We start from the raw sequence: 17,530 nt of genomic DNA on the forward strand, positions 1-17,530 counted from the left end.
TGCATGCAAAATATGCTGAATGTAGAATCGAAAATTAACACAGGTAGAAAAGCATTAATATGCTTTAAAAAGGGATAGTTTTTTAAAAGCTTGAATTATGGAAAATTTGACTTGCAACTGACTTTCTTGATGAATGCTTTAAAATAGCTATTACCTATAAGCAGATACGGGACATCCTTGGTGGTTCAAATGGTAAAGAGTCTGCCTGCAGTGCAGGAGACCCAGGTTGATGCCTGAGTTGGGAAGATCCCCTGGAGAAGGGCATGGCAAGTCACTCCAGTATTCTTGCCTGGAGAATCCCATAACAAGAGCAACCTGGTGGCCTACAGTCCACAGGTTCTCAAAGGGTCAGACAAGAATTAATGACCAAACGATGGATGAGCTAAGTATAACTAGACATTGCATGGACCAAATCAAAACAACTGGCTGCTAATCTTCCGATACAACTGCGGTTCTAAGACCCAGGCCAAGTGCCTGGGGAAGACTTTCTCAACCTCCCTCTCACTCTGGGCTCCTCAAGGCTGCTCGCGCGCGGCTCCTCTCTCACTGTTTCAGACATGTCTTGGCTGCACTTGCACTGGGATCCAAGTCCTATTACTTTGTTCATCCTGGTTCTCAAAGCCCTTGGCACTAACCACTGAACACCAGATGCCCACTCCCACTGGAGCAGCAGCAGGAAGGGAGGCCGGGAAACAGGGCAGCAAGGCCAGCCCACACCCTCCAGTCAAGGACCACCGTGACGGTGGCGAACAAACCGTGACGGGATGGGGCAAATTCTCCAAAAGACCCGATAGTCTTGTCACCACCGCAGGCTCCCGATCCCTGTATGATCTCGAGAAGGAAGGTGCACTCAGCACACACTCCCTTCCTTGCACACGCAGGTACCAGGCAGACGTCCAGGAAAGTCACCGGGGCTTCCAGCAAGCTGGTCACAGCCAACTGAAACCTGACACATGGACAAAGCACAGAAGCGCCCGGAGAATGACTCGGAGGAGGCTGGACGCTGCTCCTGCAGAGTCTCATGAAATATCTGTGAGCAGAGCAATGAATTATAGATGCAACATTTCAACACAGGGACTCCTCCAGGAAGGGTCCTGGATTAGCTGGAAACAGTGACGCAGCCGTTCAGACCAGTAAGAAGCCTTAAAATAACAAACTGCAGGAGGAAATCCAATGTCTGGTTCCTGGTGAAGTTTCTGAAGACAGGCTAGGATTCTTCAGACAGGAAAGGAGTCTGGTCAATGGTATTTTAAAACATTTTCATACAAGCTGCAGAGGTGGCTTATTAAAAAGGAAGAACCCTGGTCTCTCTTGTTCAGCACAAGTGCAATATACCACAAAAATCAACAACATGTCTGAAATGCAAATATATTTCTTCTTGTAAAGGTTTAAGATAACTGTTCCCTAATTACATAAGCTAAGAATATCCTCGCATCATTCCTCTCTTGTGTGTATAGGGGGTTATGCTTAAGCTAGAAGAGGTCCCAATTGCAACTCAAAAAAGCAGAGAGGAAGGCTCACTGCTTCCATCTCAGGCACATACAAAAGGGAGATTCCGGCATGTGTGCGCCAGGAGACACACAGGACCTGACATGAATGTGACAGAAATACTGCAACGGCACACAACCGTACACAGCCGAAGCTAGCAGCCTGCCAGAAGAACAGGACACTCCACACAACAGGCAGTGCTACACACGTGCATGCAGGTCCACACCCTGACTGCTGTGTGCGCAAAGATGGAAGCGTAGCCACACACCAACACGTGACTGTATTTAATTCAAAAAATGCAGAAGCAAACAACGGATTCATTCAGAATTTACACTGATGTGGATAAAACTCTAGAGAAAAGCAAAAGAATGATACTCAGAAAATTCAGGAAGTGGTGACCTACGAGGGAAGGGAGTGGGATGTGTCTGAGCCATGTGGTGGGTATGAGGCCATCTGTTCCAGTCTTGACCTCTGACACGTGTGTCCTGTAAACACTTTCATAAACATTTACTGTACAAGGGAAAACTGTTCACCTCTACTGGTGATGGCTGCTGCAAGGACACTGATCCTTCATGAAATTAAACAGTAAGAGGAAAGGACACTGAGGTTTCACAGGACTCGACAGAGAAAACAATACCAGGCAGCAGAATAAAACAGGAAGTCTACAGGCGAGTTGTCAACAAGAACGACTTTCTCCCTGAAAAGAGAAGTTATACTGCAGGATGGCAAACACACTCTGAGGCAGAAAGGTGAGAGCGCTCCAGAGGGGAGGCAGTGGGCCCATCGGGGCAGGGCCGGGCCACGGGAGCTGGGCAGACCCAGGCGCCTGAGGAGCCCACACACAGCCAGGGCAGGAGGACAGAGCCGATGCCAACACAGAGTGGGCATGGTAAGCGGGACATCAATCCCCTACGTTCACCTATCTCATTTTCTCATCTCCTCCAGTAGATAAAGTTCACCTTGGTTTTCTGTCTTTTACTGCCAGGCTGGTTCTCCAGCCTGGTCTCCGAGACCCGCCCAGGAGTGTGCCTGCCGAGTCCTGGCTTCAGGCGGTGCATTCCCTGAGCTGGGTTTCCGTGCTCGAGGCCTGCGGCTGAGGCTACAACGTGTAGCCACATGCCCAGCTAGGGGCCATGGTGACAACTCCAATCTGCCTCTTCAAACCAAGAGCTGTGAAAGCTTTTCTAAGATCATCCCAGCCATGACTGAATCCGGGTGAACAGAGCCAGCTCAATTTTAAAAGTAGCCTTACAACTAAAAAGTGATTTCCACCATACACAGCACTTAATGCAAGCATTTACAGGACAATTTTTACTCTTTCCCATCATTCTCAACTCGAGACTGTCATGACCCAATCGTTCAGGACATACTTTTTTCTATTTATTATTCACAGCAAATAATTTTACATGGATTTATAGAATTAAAGTCATCTTACCTGCACTTTTTTTAAAGCTACTGGTACTCCATCCAAGAGACAGGCTGCCCTATAAACTTCACTAAATTGCCCGCGACCAATTTTCTTCTCTATTCGAAAGTTGGCTAACGTATTATAGCCCATATCCGGTCGTAAGGCCTTCTGTAATTAAAAAAGTCAGGAAAGTTTTCAATCACACAATATGCACACAATTGTCAATTGTCTTCACTTATGTAGGTAATTTCTATGGTAAACCTGCAGACAGTCATTTGTTTGACAAGTATTTATCAAACTATTCATATTATATAAAAACAAACACACACATTCACTCAGTCAACCTGCCAACTAGCACATGAAAACCTTCTAAACTTCCTGATGATACTTAACTTCTGCAAAGAACAATTCCAGGGGCAGCAAGTCTACCACCTTATCATTACATTTTTTTTAAAGACCTAAGTTTTTAAAAGCAGAATATTAAGAGGAAAGGAGAGAGGTTCCGGGTACACCCCCACCCTCACCTGGGCACTGCTTTTCTCGTTATCAACACCCCACCAGAGCCGGACCCTGGTCACCACTGAACCCACACTGACAAGTCACTGTCACCCAAAGTCTACAGTTAACACTGGGGTTCACCCTTACTGCTGGATACTCTCAGTTCAGTCGCTCAGTTGCTCAGTCGTATCCGACTCTTTGCGACCCCATGGACTGCAGCACGCCAGGCTTCCCTGTCCATCACCAACTCCCAGAGCTTACTCAAACCCATGTCCACTGAGTCAGTGATGCCATCCAGCCATCTCATCCTCTGTCCTCCCCTTCTCCTCCCCCTTCAGTCTTTCCCAGCACATTCTATGGGCGTGGACAAAGGGACAACGACCGATATCCATAATCAGAGTGCTCGTGTGCATGCTCAGTCGCTTGGTTGTGTCCAACTCTTCGAGGCCCCGTGGACTGGCGTCTACCAGGCCCTTCTGTCCACAGGCTTGGAGTGGGGTGTCATTCCCTCCCCCCGGGGGTTTCCTAGACCCTGGGACTGAACCTGCATCTCCTGCACTGGCAGGTGGATTCTTCTACCCCTGAGCCACCTGGGAAGCTCCCCAGAATTTAAGCATCATAGTATATTTTCCCTGCCCCCAAAACCCTCTGTTCTCTGCCTGTTCAACCCTCACTCCCCACCAAAACCTAGCAGCCACCAATCTTTTCACTGGACCCATAGTTCTGCTTTTTCCAGAATATCACATAGTTAGAATCATACAGTATGTAGCATTTCAGATTGGCCTATCTCACTTGGAGAAGGAATGGCAACCCACTTCAGTATTATTGCCTGGAAAATCCCATGGACGAAGCAGCCTGGTAGGCTACAGTCCACAGGATCGCAAAGAGTCGGACACAACTGAGCGACTTCATTGTCTGTCTTTCTTTCTGTCACTTAGCACATAAATATCTTTTGAACAATATATTTTTTGCTGTTCATGGGAAAAGTCATTTCTTTTTGAAACTCACACTTTTTAGTACTCTAATTAGACAGAGAAGGCAATGGCACCCCACTCTAGTACTCTTGCCTGGAAAATCCCATGGACGGAGGAGCCTGGTGGGCTGCCATCCATGGGGTTGCGAAGAGTCGGACACGACTGAGAGACTTCACTTTCACGTTTCACTTTCATGTGTTGGAGAAGGAAATGGCAACCCACTCCAGTGTTCTTGCCTGGAGAATCCCAGGGGTGGCGGAGCCTGGTGGGCTGCCGTCTACGGGGTCGCACATAGTCGGACACGACTGAAGCAACTTAGCAGCAGCAGCAGACAGCAGGCACTGGACTAGCCCCTAGGAAAACAGATGTATCCTAAGAAGTGTTTCTGCTCTGAAAGAGCCCACGTGGAGACGTGAAGGGGCCTCAACTGTGCCGAGCGGGATCATGGGGCTGGGAGGCGGCGTCACCGAGGGCCCCTCTGGGGCGGGATGTGTTCTGTCCACTGTCCTACTTCTTCTGTTCCTTGCTTACAGACCCGGTCAGCCATCCCCTGGCCACAGGACAGACCTGAGCTGCGCCCCCACGGGGTCGAACGCTGTCCAGAGTGAGCACCCACGGGGTCGAACGCTGTCCAGAGTGAGCACCCACGGGGTCGAACGCTGTCCAGAGTCCAGAGTGGAGGCCACTACACACGCCCTGGGAAGGCTGCCTCTGCAGTGCCTCATGTCACTTCTGCTCTACCTGCAGCATCTCAGTCTACTGAAATATAATAAATCAGCTCAGCCATCACATGCGCTTTTCCATCTTCTCCTTTTTGGGCCACTCATGGGCCTCTTCCAGATCCCGGGATTCCTGATAAGTAGACCCTTCTTAGCCTGGTACCACTCGGCTCACATCTGAATGGACCTTCTCTACTCTGGACCGACTTGAAGTAAACGTAACAATCTGGCGGGGCCTGATTAAGGCCGAACATTAAAGACCTACTGGTTCAAACAAAGGGCGCATGGGTTCCTAAACCCACCAGCTTGAACTCTTAGTCCTCAAATAAACCTTAGTTAGGGCTGATGACCCCATGACGTATGCAAAAGGCTGTTTTGACATATGCACATTACATTAACCCCTAATACATGCAACCTTGTTCATGTCACTACATCTATCACGCTAGCAAAAAAACTGGAAAATTCTGCTGGACTTTCACTGCCATTCAAATGCAACGTTTATCAAAAAAGAGGGGGAAAGTAACAACAACTTGTTACTGTGCATTGCTTTTCTTTCTTCTGAAAAGTCCAAAATAAGAAAAATACCACTCTTCCTTTAAGACATGCAAAATAATCAGAATACAAATTTCACAAATTCGTTATGTGAATATAAACCATAAATAACTGCCAGAATAGAATAATAACACTACTACAATAAAAAAGGCCCCATTTTGGCACCTGTAATGTAACAGGTCCTATAAATTAGTACTTTTTATGCTATTTAATTCAATTCTCATGATGATCCTATCAGACAGATGTTATCACACCAGATCTACGGCTAGCTGATGCCCAAGCCCCAGTTCCCAAGCACAGGGTAGGTCATCCTCTGGGGTTACTAAACAGCTACCTACAATATAATAAATATTACAGTACCCTATGCGATGATCCACAGTATGTTCAATTTTAGGCCTTTTAATGAGTAAAACAGAAATGGGACTAGAAACACACATACCAAAAATGAAAATAAAAAATAGGAATGAAATCATAAAATAAAGAGAGACTACTTGCCACGCTGTTCCAGTACAAGATTTCTTTTTGTGGTCACTGAGATGAATTTACAACTGTCACTGTAAAGTGAAGTGAGGTACTCAGTCGTCTCTGACTCTTTGTGACTCAATGGATTATACACTCCATGGAATTCTCCAGGCCAAAATACTGGAGTGAGTGGCCTTTCCCTTCTCCAGGGGATCATCCCAACCCAGTGATCAAACCCAGGTCTCCCTCATTGCAGGCGGATTCTTCACCAGCTAAGCCACCAGGGAACCCCAAGAATACTGGAGTGGGTAGCCTGCCCCTTCTCCAGGGGATCTTCCTGACCCAGGAATTGAACCGGCCTTTCCTGCATTGCAGGCGGATTCTTTACCAACTGATCTATCAAGGAACTGTCACCTATTTAACAAAGGAAACTTAACCAAGTCTCACTTCTCAGATAGTCAGTGGATATTAGCAACTTCTAGCTTTCCTAACTTCATTTCACTTAACGAGGAGAGACTTTCAATTGTCCAAGCTTTTCTAACAAACTTTTTTTTTTTTTTAATTTACACACTAGGACAGACTGCAACATCGAAGAGGTGGGTTTTCTTCCTCTCTTCCAAACATCTGGACCGCTCCTCCTCCAGCTGAAAACGTGTCGGTCTCCGGGGTGACACTCGGCTTCCTCATCGGGAACAAGAGCACGCAACCCCTGCATGCACTTCGGGCCTGCCAGGGACCCGTCCCCTGTCCGCGCGGTAACTGACAAACGTGCGCAGGGGCTGCTGAGGCGCTGTGATGACCGCATGCTGAGCGCGGAGGCCGGCTAATGTGTTTTGGCATGCAGGCGCGTAATCACACATTTACATATGCAATGACCTACATTTGCATGTCAGATCACACACTGTCTGGGTTTATTAAGGCTGGGCGCCTCCCTGCGCGTGGCCGCTGGAGTGGCGAGTGAGGGCCAGAGGGCGGCGTTTTTTTTGGCAGCGGAGGGATGAGCTGCCACCCAGGATTAGGCTGATTCGGCCTGAGCATTAGACACTTCATTAGACGTAATCTGTTTAACAGTGGGCAGTGTATGTAAACTTCACAGCCCATTTGCGGCACCCTTTCCCCCCGTGGCCTTTCTTCAAAGGGCAGCGCGGCTGACTGACAGCCTGTCTCATCTGCTCTCGTGTCCTGTCGCCCGGCGTAGACGCGCGGAGCAGACACGAGACGGAGCGGGGCTGCACATCTCGACACCCCCGCCCCGAGGCTCGGGCACGCTGCGGGGGCCTGCGGAAGGATCAGCCTGGGCGCGGGGTGGTCTCCTTTATGTGGCCGGGCAGGCGACACACACCTGGGCAGTGATTCTTGGACGCTGTGGCCGGTGCCCTGCTGCGTGTGGATGAGTTATGTGCCCGGTAAACAGCACTGGGTGAGGTGCTTAAAATAAAAGAGATGGCATCATCAGGCCAGTGCCCATGCAAGTAAAGAACTATTTTTAGGGAAGAGCTGTATTTTTTTTTTTTTTGGGATGTGGTCCAATTCCTCATATTTTTTAACTTAGCACCTGAGTTATGCTGGGGAATAAAATAACTCAGCAAATACTGAGATGCAAATTGGATACAAAGTAAAGCAAGTAAGAGCACTGCAACCGCCTTACCCTACTCTCCATGAAGTGCATAAACGGGGACTCAGGCCCTGCAGCCCCTTCACCACCAGGCTGTGTGTCTGAGTGGCACGAAATGACTTCCGGAATAACGTGAGTCATTTAAAGGATTTTCAGCTTTTATGAAAGTTCACCACTCTGCCTCTTCCATCACACACTGAGCCCACCTACACCTACAGCAGCAGCTCACCCCTCCACACACAGCGTCCAAGTGACCTGGCCGTCTGGGGACCTGTGCTCTGCACACATGGCCCACTTCTGCTCACCGTGGAGACCCATCTGATGACCCTTCTCAGGTGCCCCTGCCCTGGGCCCACAGTCTTCAGCAGCAGTCAACTCTGCAGACAGCCGTGCAAGCTCAGGCACTGGTCTGGGTTCCAGATCTCACTGGCTTTTAATTATTTGTTTACATGGGTCTATTTCTCCCTTCAAGCACAGCTTCTCAAAGGCAGAAACCAAGCTTGTGTCCATGAAGCCACATGCCACGAAGGTGGCGTGACATGAAACAGACAGTAAGTATTTACTAAATAGGTGAATGTAGCTGAAAGAACTCCCTCTGCCCTTAACAGCTTCCAACAGGTAAGACGAAGACTTGCCTTGCACCCCTGCCAGATCAGAAGCCTTGAGTGCTAATCCCCTGTCCCCACTGGGATGATATGCGAAGCCCTGAACACTGCCGTCTAAGGCCTGACCTGACAGGGATGGTGCTTTAGTCACCAAGTCACGTAAGACCCTTTTGCGACCCCACACACTGTAGCCCACCAGGCTCCTCTGTCCATGGGACTTTCCAGGCAAGAATACTGGAATGAGTTGCCATTGCCTTCTCCAGGGGATCTTCCTGTCCAGGGACTGAATCTGAGTCTCCTGCATTGGCAGGCGAGTTCTTGCCACTGAGCCACCAGGGAAGCCAGGTTCTCACAAAGCCCCAGAGAAACGGCATAGGGTCTGCCAGTCACTCCACAGGGCTGGGCTGGAGCCTCACATCTGATTCTCAGTCTTTCCCAGCTGGGCAGCTGCCCAAACCTTGTACCCACTCCTCCAGGGCAGGCGGGAGCCCACCTGAGGGCGGCATGCAAGTGTCACCAGGGACAGAGCCTCACACACGCATGTGCTCACTGTCACCTATGCCCCTTTCCCGGGGCACCTGCGGGCACAGCCTGGCACCAACCCTCTCTACCCACAGCCTCTTCCAAGTCGAGGCGTCAAGACTGAAACTCCCTAGTCCTGACCTCGATTTTTTTCTTTGGCCCTCCTTCTCTGGGCCCCAAAAAGTTTGAATCTACAGCCAGACTTCTGTGTGCCAGCAGCCTCTCTACTAGGGTCTCCAAGCACTGCCCAGCCCTGGGCTCACCCTCCAGCCAGACACTCCAGTTAGCACGTGGACTCTTGCCCTGATCCATGGATGAACACAGCTGGACCCCTTGCATATTAGGCTCCTTGGAGACATACACTATATTTAAGTAAAATTTTCCTGCCCAAAGGCCTTCTAATTACTGTGAGGGAGCAGGTAATACCTAAAACCACGTGTGGTTTTAAGTCGGCTTCTGGCTGAAACATGGTCACAACATCAAGTTTAAAGTCACAGGCAAACTGAAGAGAGCAACTGCTTGAAAGCCTGTAAACCTTCCAAGTTTGAAACTACAAGCTCTTGGTGACAAAAGAAACTGAGGGACATGACTAGTTCAGCACAGAGTAGCTTCCAAAATTAATAAAGACCACATACTCCATAAAACATTTTTCAAACAGATTCTTTTTTGGATTAAGTCTTAAAATGTAACTATTCAACATGGATAATATAACTGCAAGCTTATATAGCTTTTCTTTTCTTACTGTTTGATTGTTTTTACTGGTGTCATTTCATTTCTTAATTACTAACAGTAAGACACCCGTGACTCCTTAAATAGAGGGCATGGTTATGACAGACACTGGAAGCATGTGCATTACATTTTTGTGGTAAATTACGTTTAATCTCCTGAGATGTGTGAATCCGCAAGTTAAAAGAATCCTAAAATCTCAGAAAAGTAAAATAATTACTCAAAATCACATATGATGACAAAAAAAAAAATCAAACCTGAGAGTGAAGGAAGCTTTATGTAACACCTTAAATGTCCGGCATTCTCATTAAGGAAACTCTTGTTGATCTGAATGCGCTTTAATTACCTACCACCAGATCATGCTAACTAATTGGGATTAACTTCTATGTGTCAGTCCCCTCCTGCACATAAATACTTTTCATTTCAAAATAAAACACAGTCTGTTGTGCCATTGGCTCATACTCTCACAGGTGCAAACTCGTTAAACAACAATTTCCCAGGACTAAATTAATTTCTCTAATTTCTTTTAAATTTGAAGGCAAGAACGTTTAATGAGCAGTAAGATAATTCAGGGTAACATGATGATAATTATTCTCTCTGGGGAAATTAGAGGAGCCCCGCCATGGACTCGACAGACTCTCCAGGGAGAAAATCCTGTCCTGACAATTCCTGGAGGTGCTGTTATCAACGATCTAATGTACAAGCCAGGATTAACAATACTTAACACCATTAACAAGGTTTTCACTATTACTGCAAACTCATATCTTACTGGTGATTTTCATCTTACCAACTGTGTACTCTAACAAATATTATACTTTATGTTAATATTATTAAATGTCCCCAAAATTTGAAAGTAACGAAACTTAAAAATGCCCTTGAATTTTATTTGGCAATGAAGCTCATTCTATGGATGATCTTTAAAGAGACATTACTCAGCTCCCAACTACACAAACTGGAACACCCTTTTGACACTATCTCACACAGAGCTCTTACACACTACTTTCTATATAAACCTCAACAGAAATTTTAAAAACATGTTAAAACAAAAACATCACATGTGCCAGCAATCTAATTAGTCATTCTTCTTCCCATTTGAAAAATCATCTCCCTAAAATTTCTTAAGCTATTTCAAAAGTAACCTATTCCTAAAGACGCTAAAAGTCTGAGATTTAAGTCAGCTGGAAGGATATACCATTAATCATTGTAACTGGCTTTTTATCAAACAAAGGAGAGAATTCACTACAGCATAAGAAAAATGAGTGATCAAATACAACCAATTATTTAAACATTTATAAGATCTTGGTATTTGTATCATTTAACCATCATTAGTTATACTACCTAGCATGATAATTACTATATCCAAATTATGTAACCAAAATTACCGGCTACCTCTCCTGGCATTTCAGGACCAGGACAGAGACACTGGCACCAGCCGGGTGAGCACCAGCAGCTGCAGCTGGTGAAATTCAACACTGCAACCAGAAGCCTTTCACTGTGGCAGAGACAAATGGAAGACGTTTTCTTCAATTTATTCATTTATTCCACAGTTATTAACAGAGGATGGGCTTAAACAAACATGTAATCCAAAAACAGTAAAAAGGCAATAAGCAATATTAGTATCTGGGAGAAGGAAATGGCAACCCACTCCAGTGTTCTTGCCCAGAGAATCCCAGGGACAGAGGAGCCTGGTGGGCTGCCGTCTATGGGGTGGCACAGGGTCCAACATGACTGAAGCGACTTAGCAGCAGCAGCAGCAGCAAAATTAATATCTAATATTTAGGTACTATGCAGATAAATAAAATAGAGTGATATAATAGGAAATAAACGATGGTTATTTTGGATTGGGTGATACTAGGATGACCCCACGGAGGTGGTGACATTTTGGTTGAGATTAAAAGACCAGAAGGAAAAGAAAGTGCTGGAAAGCAGCCCTGGGGGAAACCTTCAGGGAGCAAGGAGCTAGGTGTATCGGAAAACACTGGCTGGAGGGTGGAAAACACTGGGGTCGCAGGTAAGGACCGGGGTCAGAGGTGAGCACGCTGAGAGCATGGGTGTGGGCTGTGGGTCTCCAGCAGAGAGGCTCGGAACTCAGGACCCTGACCCTGCGCGGAGAGAGGCAGGGAGAGGAGGAGAGCCAGAGAAGGGGAGAGCGGGGAGAGCACGGAAGGCCTGGCCGGACAGGACGGTGACAGCGAGGCGCGCGCTGCGGGCGGGCCGGGACGCGACCCCCAGGTGGACCCCGAGGACTCGGACTGCGGGAGCTGAACACCAGAGCAAGGGACGCCAAGGACGGCTCCTGGGCTCGGGGCTTGAGCACGTCAACGGGGGAGGGAAGCCGCTGACTGGGGTGTGTTGGTAACAGGTGTGACAAAGGACGGACCACGGCACAACAGCAGGCACGGCAGAGAGACCTCTGCGCCCAGAGCTCTGCGTGTCTCTGCCGCAGGCGTCCTCGCCCACTGAGAGCCAGCGTCTCGTCCCCGCCTCCGAGCGCTGTCCACGTGCCGGGCACAGCACCCGAGCTCCACGGCCGGGACTCGGTAAAAACTAGTGCTCCCTAACCCACAGGGCGGAAGAGCGAGGCGTAGGTGTTCAGTAACCTGCCCTCCAGCACGCAGCCAGGAAGTGGGGGTATCCAAGCCCTTACACGGGGCAGTGCAACGTCAGGGCTCAGGCCCTAAGCCACCCTGCTGAACGTCCAGCCCTCCTGTGTCCTCCTGGTCCCTCAGACGCTGGGGTCCGCGCGGCACCGAGCTCAGCCCTCTCTGCTCGCTGCGCTCATCACGGGGCCACGCAGCCCCGCATCCCGCCTCCTCCTCGCCGGCGCTGGGAGCTGGGGTGGGCGTTCACTGATCCCGTGTGCTCCCGACCCCCTACTGGGTACCACATCAGAATTCTCCTAGGAAGTCCTCCTCTTCCACCTCCCTGTTCTGCACTGAACGAGATCCGGTCAAGGGAGGAAAAGAAGGCACAATTAAATGCAGTTCATACAAGCATTCCTGGAAAAAGAAGTACTCATCAAAACTTCAAAATCAGGGTAACATTTGTCTTATGAACACTTCGTGAGAGAGCTGTGTGAAGCATACCCACAGGTACGGTGAGAAAGTCATAATATTCACATAATGGTATAAAGGGAGACAAAATGTAAAGGAATCCTAATTGTAAAATGATACAACTTATTTCTAACAAATATACTAGATTCTATACATTCAATGTTGCCCTTCAAATGGGCACAATGGGAGCATGTGGACTTACTTCCAGAAAGGCTTCTGATACTGAAAATCCATTTGAAATCCCTCCTTGGACTGTAATCAGTTTGTGAATCATGAAAACTACTGGTCTCACTTAAGAAGAGATCTTCTGATCGAAAGAAGAATACCAAGACAATTAATTTTTTCCACCAAGTACAAACTTGGCTCCAAAGGATTTCTAAATATTCCAAATATCAAATTCATCCTCAAAAATGGAATCACTTTCATCACTGATTTTATTAAAAATACATTTCAGGCTCTGAATGCAGTTCCAAATAGAACTGGGAAACTATTCTGATTAACATTTACCTCATCTGGTCCCACCACTTCATGGGAAATAGATGGGGAAACAGTGGAAACAGTGTCAGACTTAATTTTGGGGGGCTCCAAAATCACTGCAGATGGTGACTGCTGCCATGAAATTAAAAGACGCTTACTCCTTGGAAGAAAAGTTATGACCAACCTAGATAGTATATTCAAAAGCAGAGATATTACTTTGCCGACTAAGGTCCATCTAGTCAAGGCTATGGTTTTTCCAGTGGTCATGTATGGATGTGAGAGTTGGACTGTGAAGAAGGCTGAGTGGCAAAGAATTGATGCTTTTGAACTGTGGTGTTGGAGAAGACTCTTGAGAGTCCCTTGGACTGCAAGGAGCTCCAACCAGTCCATTCGGACGGAGATCAGCCCTGGGATTTCTTTGGAAGGACTGATGCTAAAGCTGAAACTCTAATACTTTGGCCACCTCATGCGAAGAGTTGACTCATTGGAAAAGACTCTGATGCTGGCAAAAACTGAGGGCAGGAGGAGAAGAGAGCAGCAGAGGATGAGATAGCTAGACAGCACCACTGATTCAATGGCCATGAATTTAAGTAAACTCTGGGAGATAGTGGAGGACAGAGGAGCCTGGTGGGCTGCAATCCATGGGGTCACAAAGAGTCAGACACGACTTAGCAACCAAACAACATCATCTCTGAACACATCAGACTATTCAAACAGAAATGTCCAAGACAGCAGATGGGAGAACCCTTACTGTATTCCCGTTCTTTTAAAAATCATCTAAATTTCTCAAGGATTTCCTTTAAAAGCTGAGAAACATCTAGCCCTAAATATGTTAAGTATGAACAACCAATCTAAATTCAAAACTCAATCAAGCTTTAAATATTCTGATGTCACTTCTCATTTGACAGAGTTCTTTTTAGTCTACATTACCAAGTCTTTTCCTAAAGTAACTTTCAATAACTAAAATCCATACAATATTGCGATAATTAGGCTGATCAAAATTAAGCTTTCATTTAGAGATTAATTCATCCAACAAATACCTGGATACCCATGACCTACTCATTCATATAAAGTCTGGTTGCAGAAGTGAACAGTGCACAGCCTGCATAGTACATTCTTACTTATTAGAAGCACATCAGTGTAGGAAGCTGCCCAGTAGTCATTACTTCTCTGAGAGGAATCTTTCTGCTGTCTTCCAAATTACATGCTTCCTCTAGGATAACACTCTTCTTATGACCTCTGCCATGTAGCTCACATACATTATAATGAGCCTTTATGCTGATTACAGTCCACTGTAGCCTACCAGGCTCCTCCCTCCATGGGATTCTCCAGGCAAGAGTACTGGAGTGGGTTGCCATTTCCTTCTCCAGGGGATCTTCCCGACCCAGGGATCGAACCCTGGTCTCCTGCATTCCAGGCAGACACTTTAACCTCTGAGCCACCAGGGAAGTCCTGATTACAGCCCATTAGGGACTCAATCTCCTTGAACAGCTCCTGAGACTGTGACCAAAGTACCTGAAATATGGAGTTGAAAGAGAGCTGAGAATAAGCGAGATATGACTGCATCTGTGTCCAAAACAGGGAAAGCCACAACACGCAGTTGGAAAAGAAAAAGGAGCCCCATGACGTGAGACCCTCTGCATCGCACAAGAAAACGCAGAGCCCTTCCTCAAGCCCAGAAACCACCGCTTCTCGGACGTGTGGCTCAGCGGTGAAGGGTCCAGCTGTAACACAGAAGTGGCGGGTCCAGTCCTGGGTCGGGAAGGCCTCCTGAGGAGGCACGGCAGCCCACTCCAGTACTCTTCCCTGGGAAGCCCCATGGACAGAGGAGCCTGGTGGGCTGCAGTCCACGGGGCTGCAGAGAGTCAGACACGACTCGGTGACTAAGCAACAACAACAAGTAATAATAATAAAACATACACTTTGGAAAGATGACTCTTGCTACAGTGTGAAGACTGAACTAGAAATGGCAAAATGAGAGGAAAAGAGACAGACTGGATCAGAAGGTTCCACAATAATCCAGGCAAAAGGCGGCAGGAATCTAACAGTAGGCACAGTCGGGATGCAGAGAACTGGCAGAGTCCAGAGCTACTTAAGGAGTAAAGTCAAGACAATGTGAAAACGGCCTGCATATAAAATACGTGATTCACCTGACTGCAGAGAGAGAAGGACGGTGCTAACAGTCACAGGCAAAAGGACAGTCTTGGGCAGAAGGCAATGCATGCCATCCTGAAAGTAGGAGCTTGCGGGAACTGTGAAAACATCAAGAGTCACAGCGACTGAGATCAGACTGGCCAAGAGACAGGTGAGACGCTGCTTCTGTGAAACCAAAGGGGGAGGCAGACCCGGCTTCGATCCCAGCCCCCCGGCTTACTGGCTAAATGACCAAGGGCGAGTTAGATCACCGGTCTGAGCCTCGGTCTCTTCGCTTGTGAAGTGCAACTGATAATGCCTCCTGCGGCTGGTGTCAGGAATGCAGCAAGACCCCTACACACGAACTTCTAGTTGCAAACTTTCCAAGATGAGACCCTGCCTCCAGTTCCAGCGAGGAAGCAGAACCTGTGCCGTGGACGTCAGGCGTGAGCAGCATCGCAGCCTGCCCGCCGTCGCCCGTCGCGGACGGCCCTTCGGCTCGCCCGCCTCCCCCCCTCTCCCTCCTCCATCAGTGGCTCCTCCTGCCTGTCCACGGGATGCCAGACCTGTGCCAGCTGTTGTGCTGCACTACTGTACTGTCCGGTTAAAGTCGTTTCCTTTACTTTCTGTGTTTGGTGTTTATACATTATTTGCCTGGAAAATATTATAAACCCAGTACAGTGCAGTACTATATGGGTGACTGTTAGCTGGGTACCCAGGCTAACTTTGTTGGACTTATGAACACATTCTTGGAACAGAACTTGTTCGTGTGTCGGAGACTTACTGTAGCTGAAACACATGTTCACGGGGTTCAGCGCAGGGTGGGTGCTCTTGGAAGAACTCTCTCAGCAGCAGTGCTTCTGTCCTGGACAAAAGCCAGATGATGCTGAGAAGGCAGGCAGGGGCTGGGGGTCAAGCGTCCAGCTAGTGTGAGGGCTCAAAAGGAGGTTGGGAGACAACAGCAACAAGAAAGGTGAGTGCCCTTCCTTGGGGAGGCAGAGCCTCGAGGAAGCGGGTCTTACCCCCGTCACCCCAAAAACGAGGAGTCACGGGCTGGAAGAGGCTCTGTGGATAGAGAGGTGGCCCCTCACCCCGGACTCTCATGGTGCACAGCTTATTATTAATATCATCAGAGAACCAGCAGCCTCCAGGGGAAAGGATGCTGGGAAACAGCAGCCTTGGGGCAAAGAGGTCTGTTCCAGCCGGGAAGCTTAAAGGGACGGCCGGCCAACCTCACTGCTTCCTGGCTACTCCCAGACAAGACGCTCATACCTTCCCAGCAACCAGAATGAGGAAGGCCCCTCTTCCTACCTGTACCCCTGGGATGCTTTCCCGCCTTCACAGGGAGCCAAAGGGTTACAAACAGTAACATCTTCAAGTTTACAAACAGTAAGTATGACCTAAGTCCTGGTGATGATCATAATTAAAATAAATCCACCCTCTAGACACACCCAGGAATTCTTAAAATTGTGCTCTGATTATAACTTTCATATTTAACTTTATGATAAAAAGTGAAGGCAGCAGAGTGCTCTTCAATGACCAGAAATCAAAATAGTCACAAAATGTTAGCTGCAGACTTCCATCGTTTAAAATCAGCCTCATACTAAAATGTAAATATCTTACCATTTCTGTGTCACCATCAATGATACAGTCTGCAGTTTTTTTTTTTAATTAAGCTATAATAAATTTGTTGTTCCAAAAACAAGAGTCCAAAAGCAACGTGAACATAACAGTGTGCAAATCTAGTCAAAATATCCTGTCAGTACTTTTGAGACTTTAGTGGAAGGAGTCAAAGAAGGAAAATAGGAAAGAAACAGAAGGTGACAGGAAAAAAAAAAATTCCCTGAGTTCAGTGAATGACAATAATAACAACAAAAAAAATTAATAGGGATACATAAATCTCACATCCTAGAGCATGGGAAAAAAAGGAACTCATACAGCACTAAAAATGAAACCACACAGTACGCACGGCAGGGTTAGAGTATTCATCTCAGAACAAGAAAAAGAAAGACACACGGAGAATATACATCGCGTGCCGTCATACAGGGAGTGGGTGCCTGACACTGAGAAACCCGACTTCCTCGGCTCCGTTTCCGTGCAGATGCGTGTTAGGATCACAAGAGAGGAGGAGCCGCCCAGCTAACCGCATGCTGCCTCATCGCCCTGTTGTTCGGGCCAATGGTGTGGAACAAAACAAAAGGAGGCTGTCAACCCGGAGCAGAAGCTGTCCTTTGCCAGCTTTTTAAAATCCTGCTCCTGAGAGCGGTCACATTTTTCAAAGACTTAATCAGCAGTAAC

At 47.6% G+C, this 17,530-nt stretch overlaps 1 protein-coding gene across 2 annotated transcripts in view; it reads right to left on the reverse strand.

Moving 5' to 3' along the window:
- Positions 1–17,530, reverse strand: part of NEK7 (NIMA related kinase 7) — a 144,200-nt gene that overhangs the window by 63,850 nt on the left and 62,820 nt on the right. The window contains exon 3 of one of the 2 annotated variants that reach the window (XM_040263175.1): positions 2,924–3,064. The exons of the other annotated variant lie outside the window; for it this stretch is intronic. Within the exon in view, the coding sequence (XP_040119109.1) occupies positions 2,924–3,064 (141 nt within the window). The remainder of the gene's footprint in view (positions 1–2,923; positions 3,065–17,530) is intronic. 2 annotated transcript variants of the gene reach the window in all.

Source organism: Oryx dammah, unplaced genomic scaffold (genome assembly GCF_014754425.2).
Source record: "Oryx dammah isolate SB20612 unplaced genomic scaffold, SCBI_Odam_1.1 HiC_scaffold_21, whole genome shotgun sequence".
Taxonomy (NCBI): Eukaryota; Metazoa; Chordata; class Mammalia; order Artiodactyla; family Bovidae; genus Oryx; species Oryx dammah.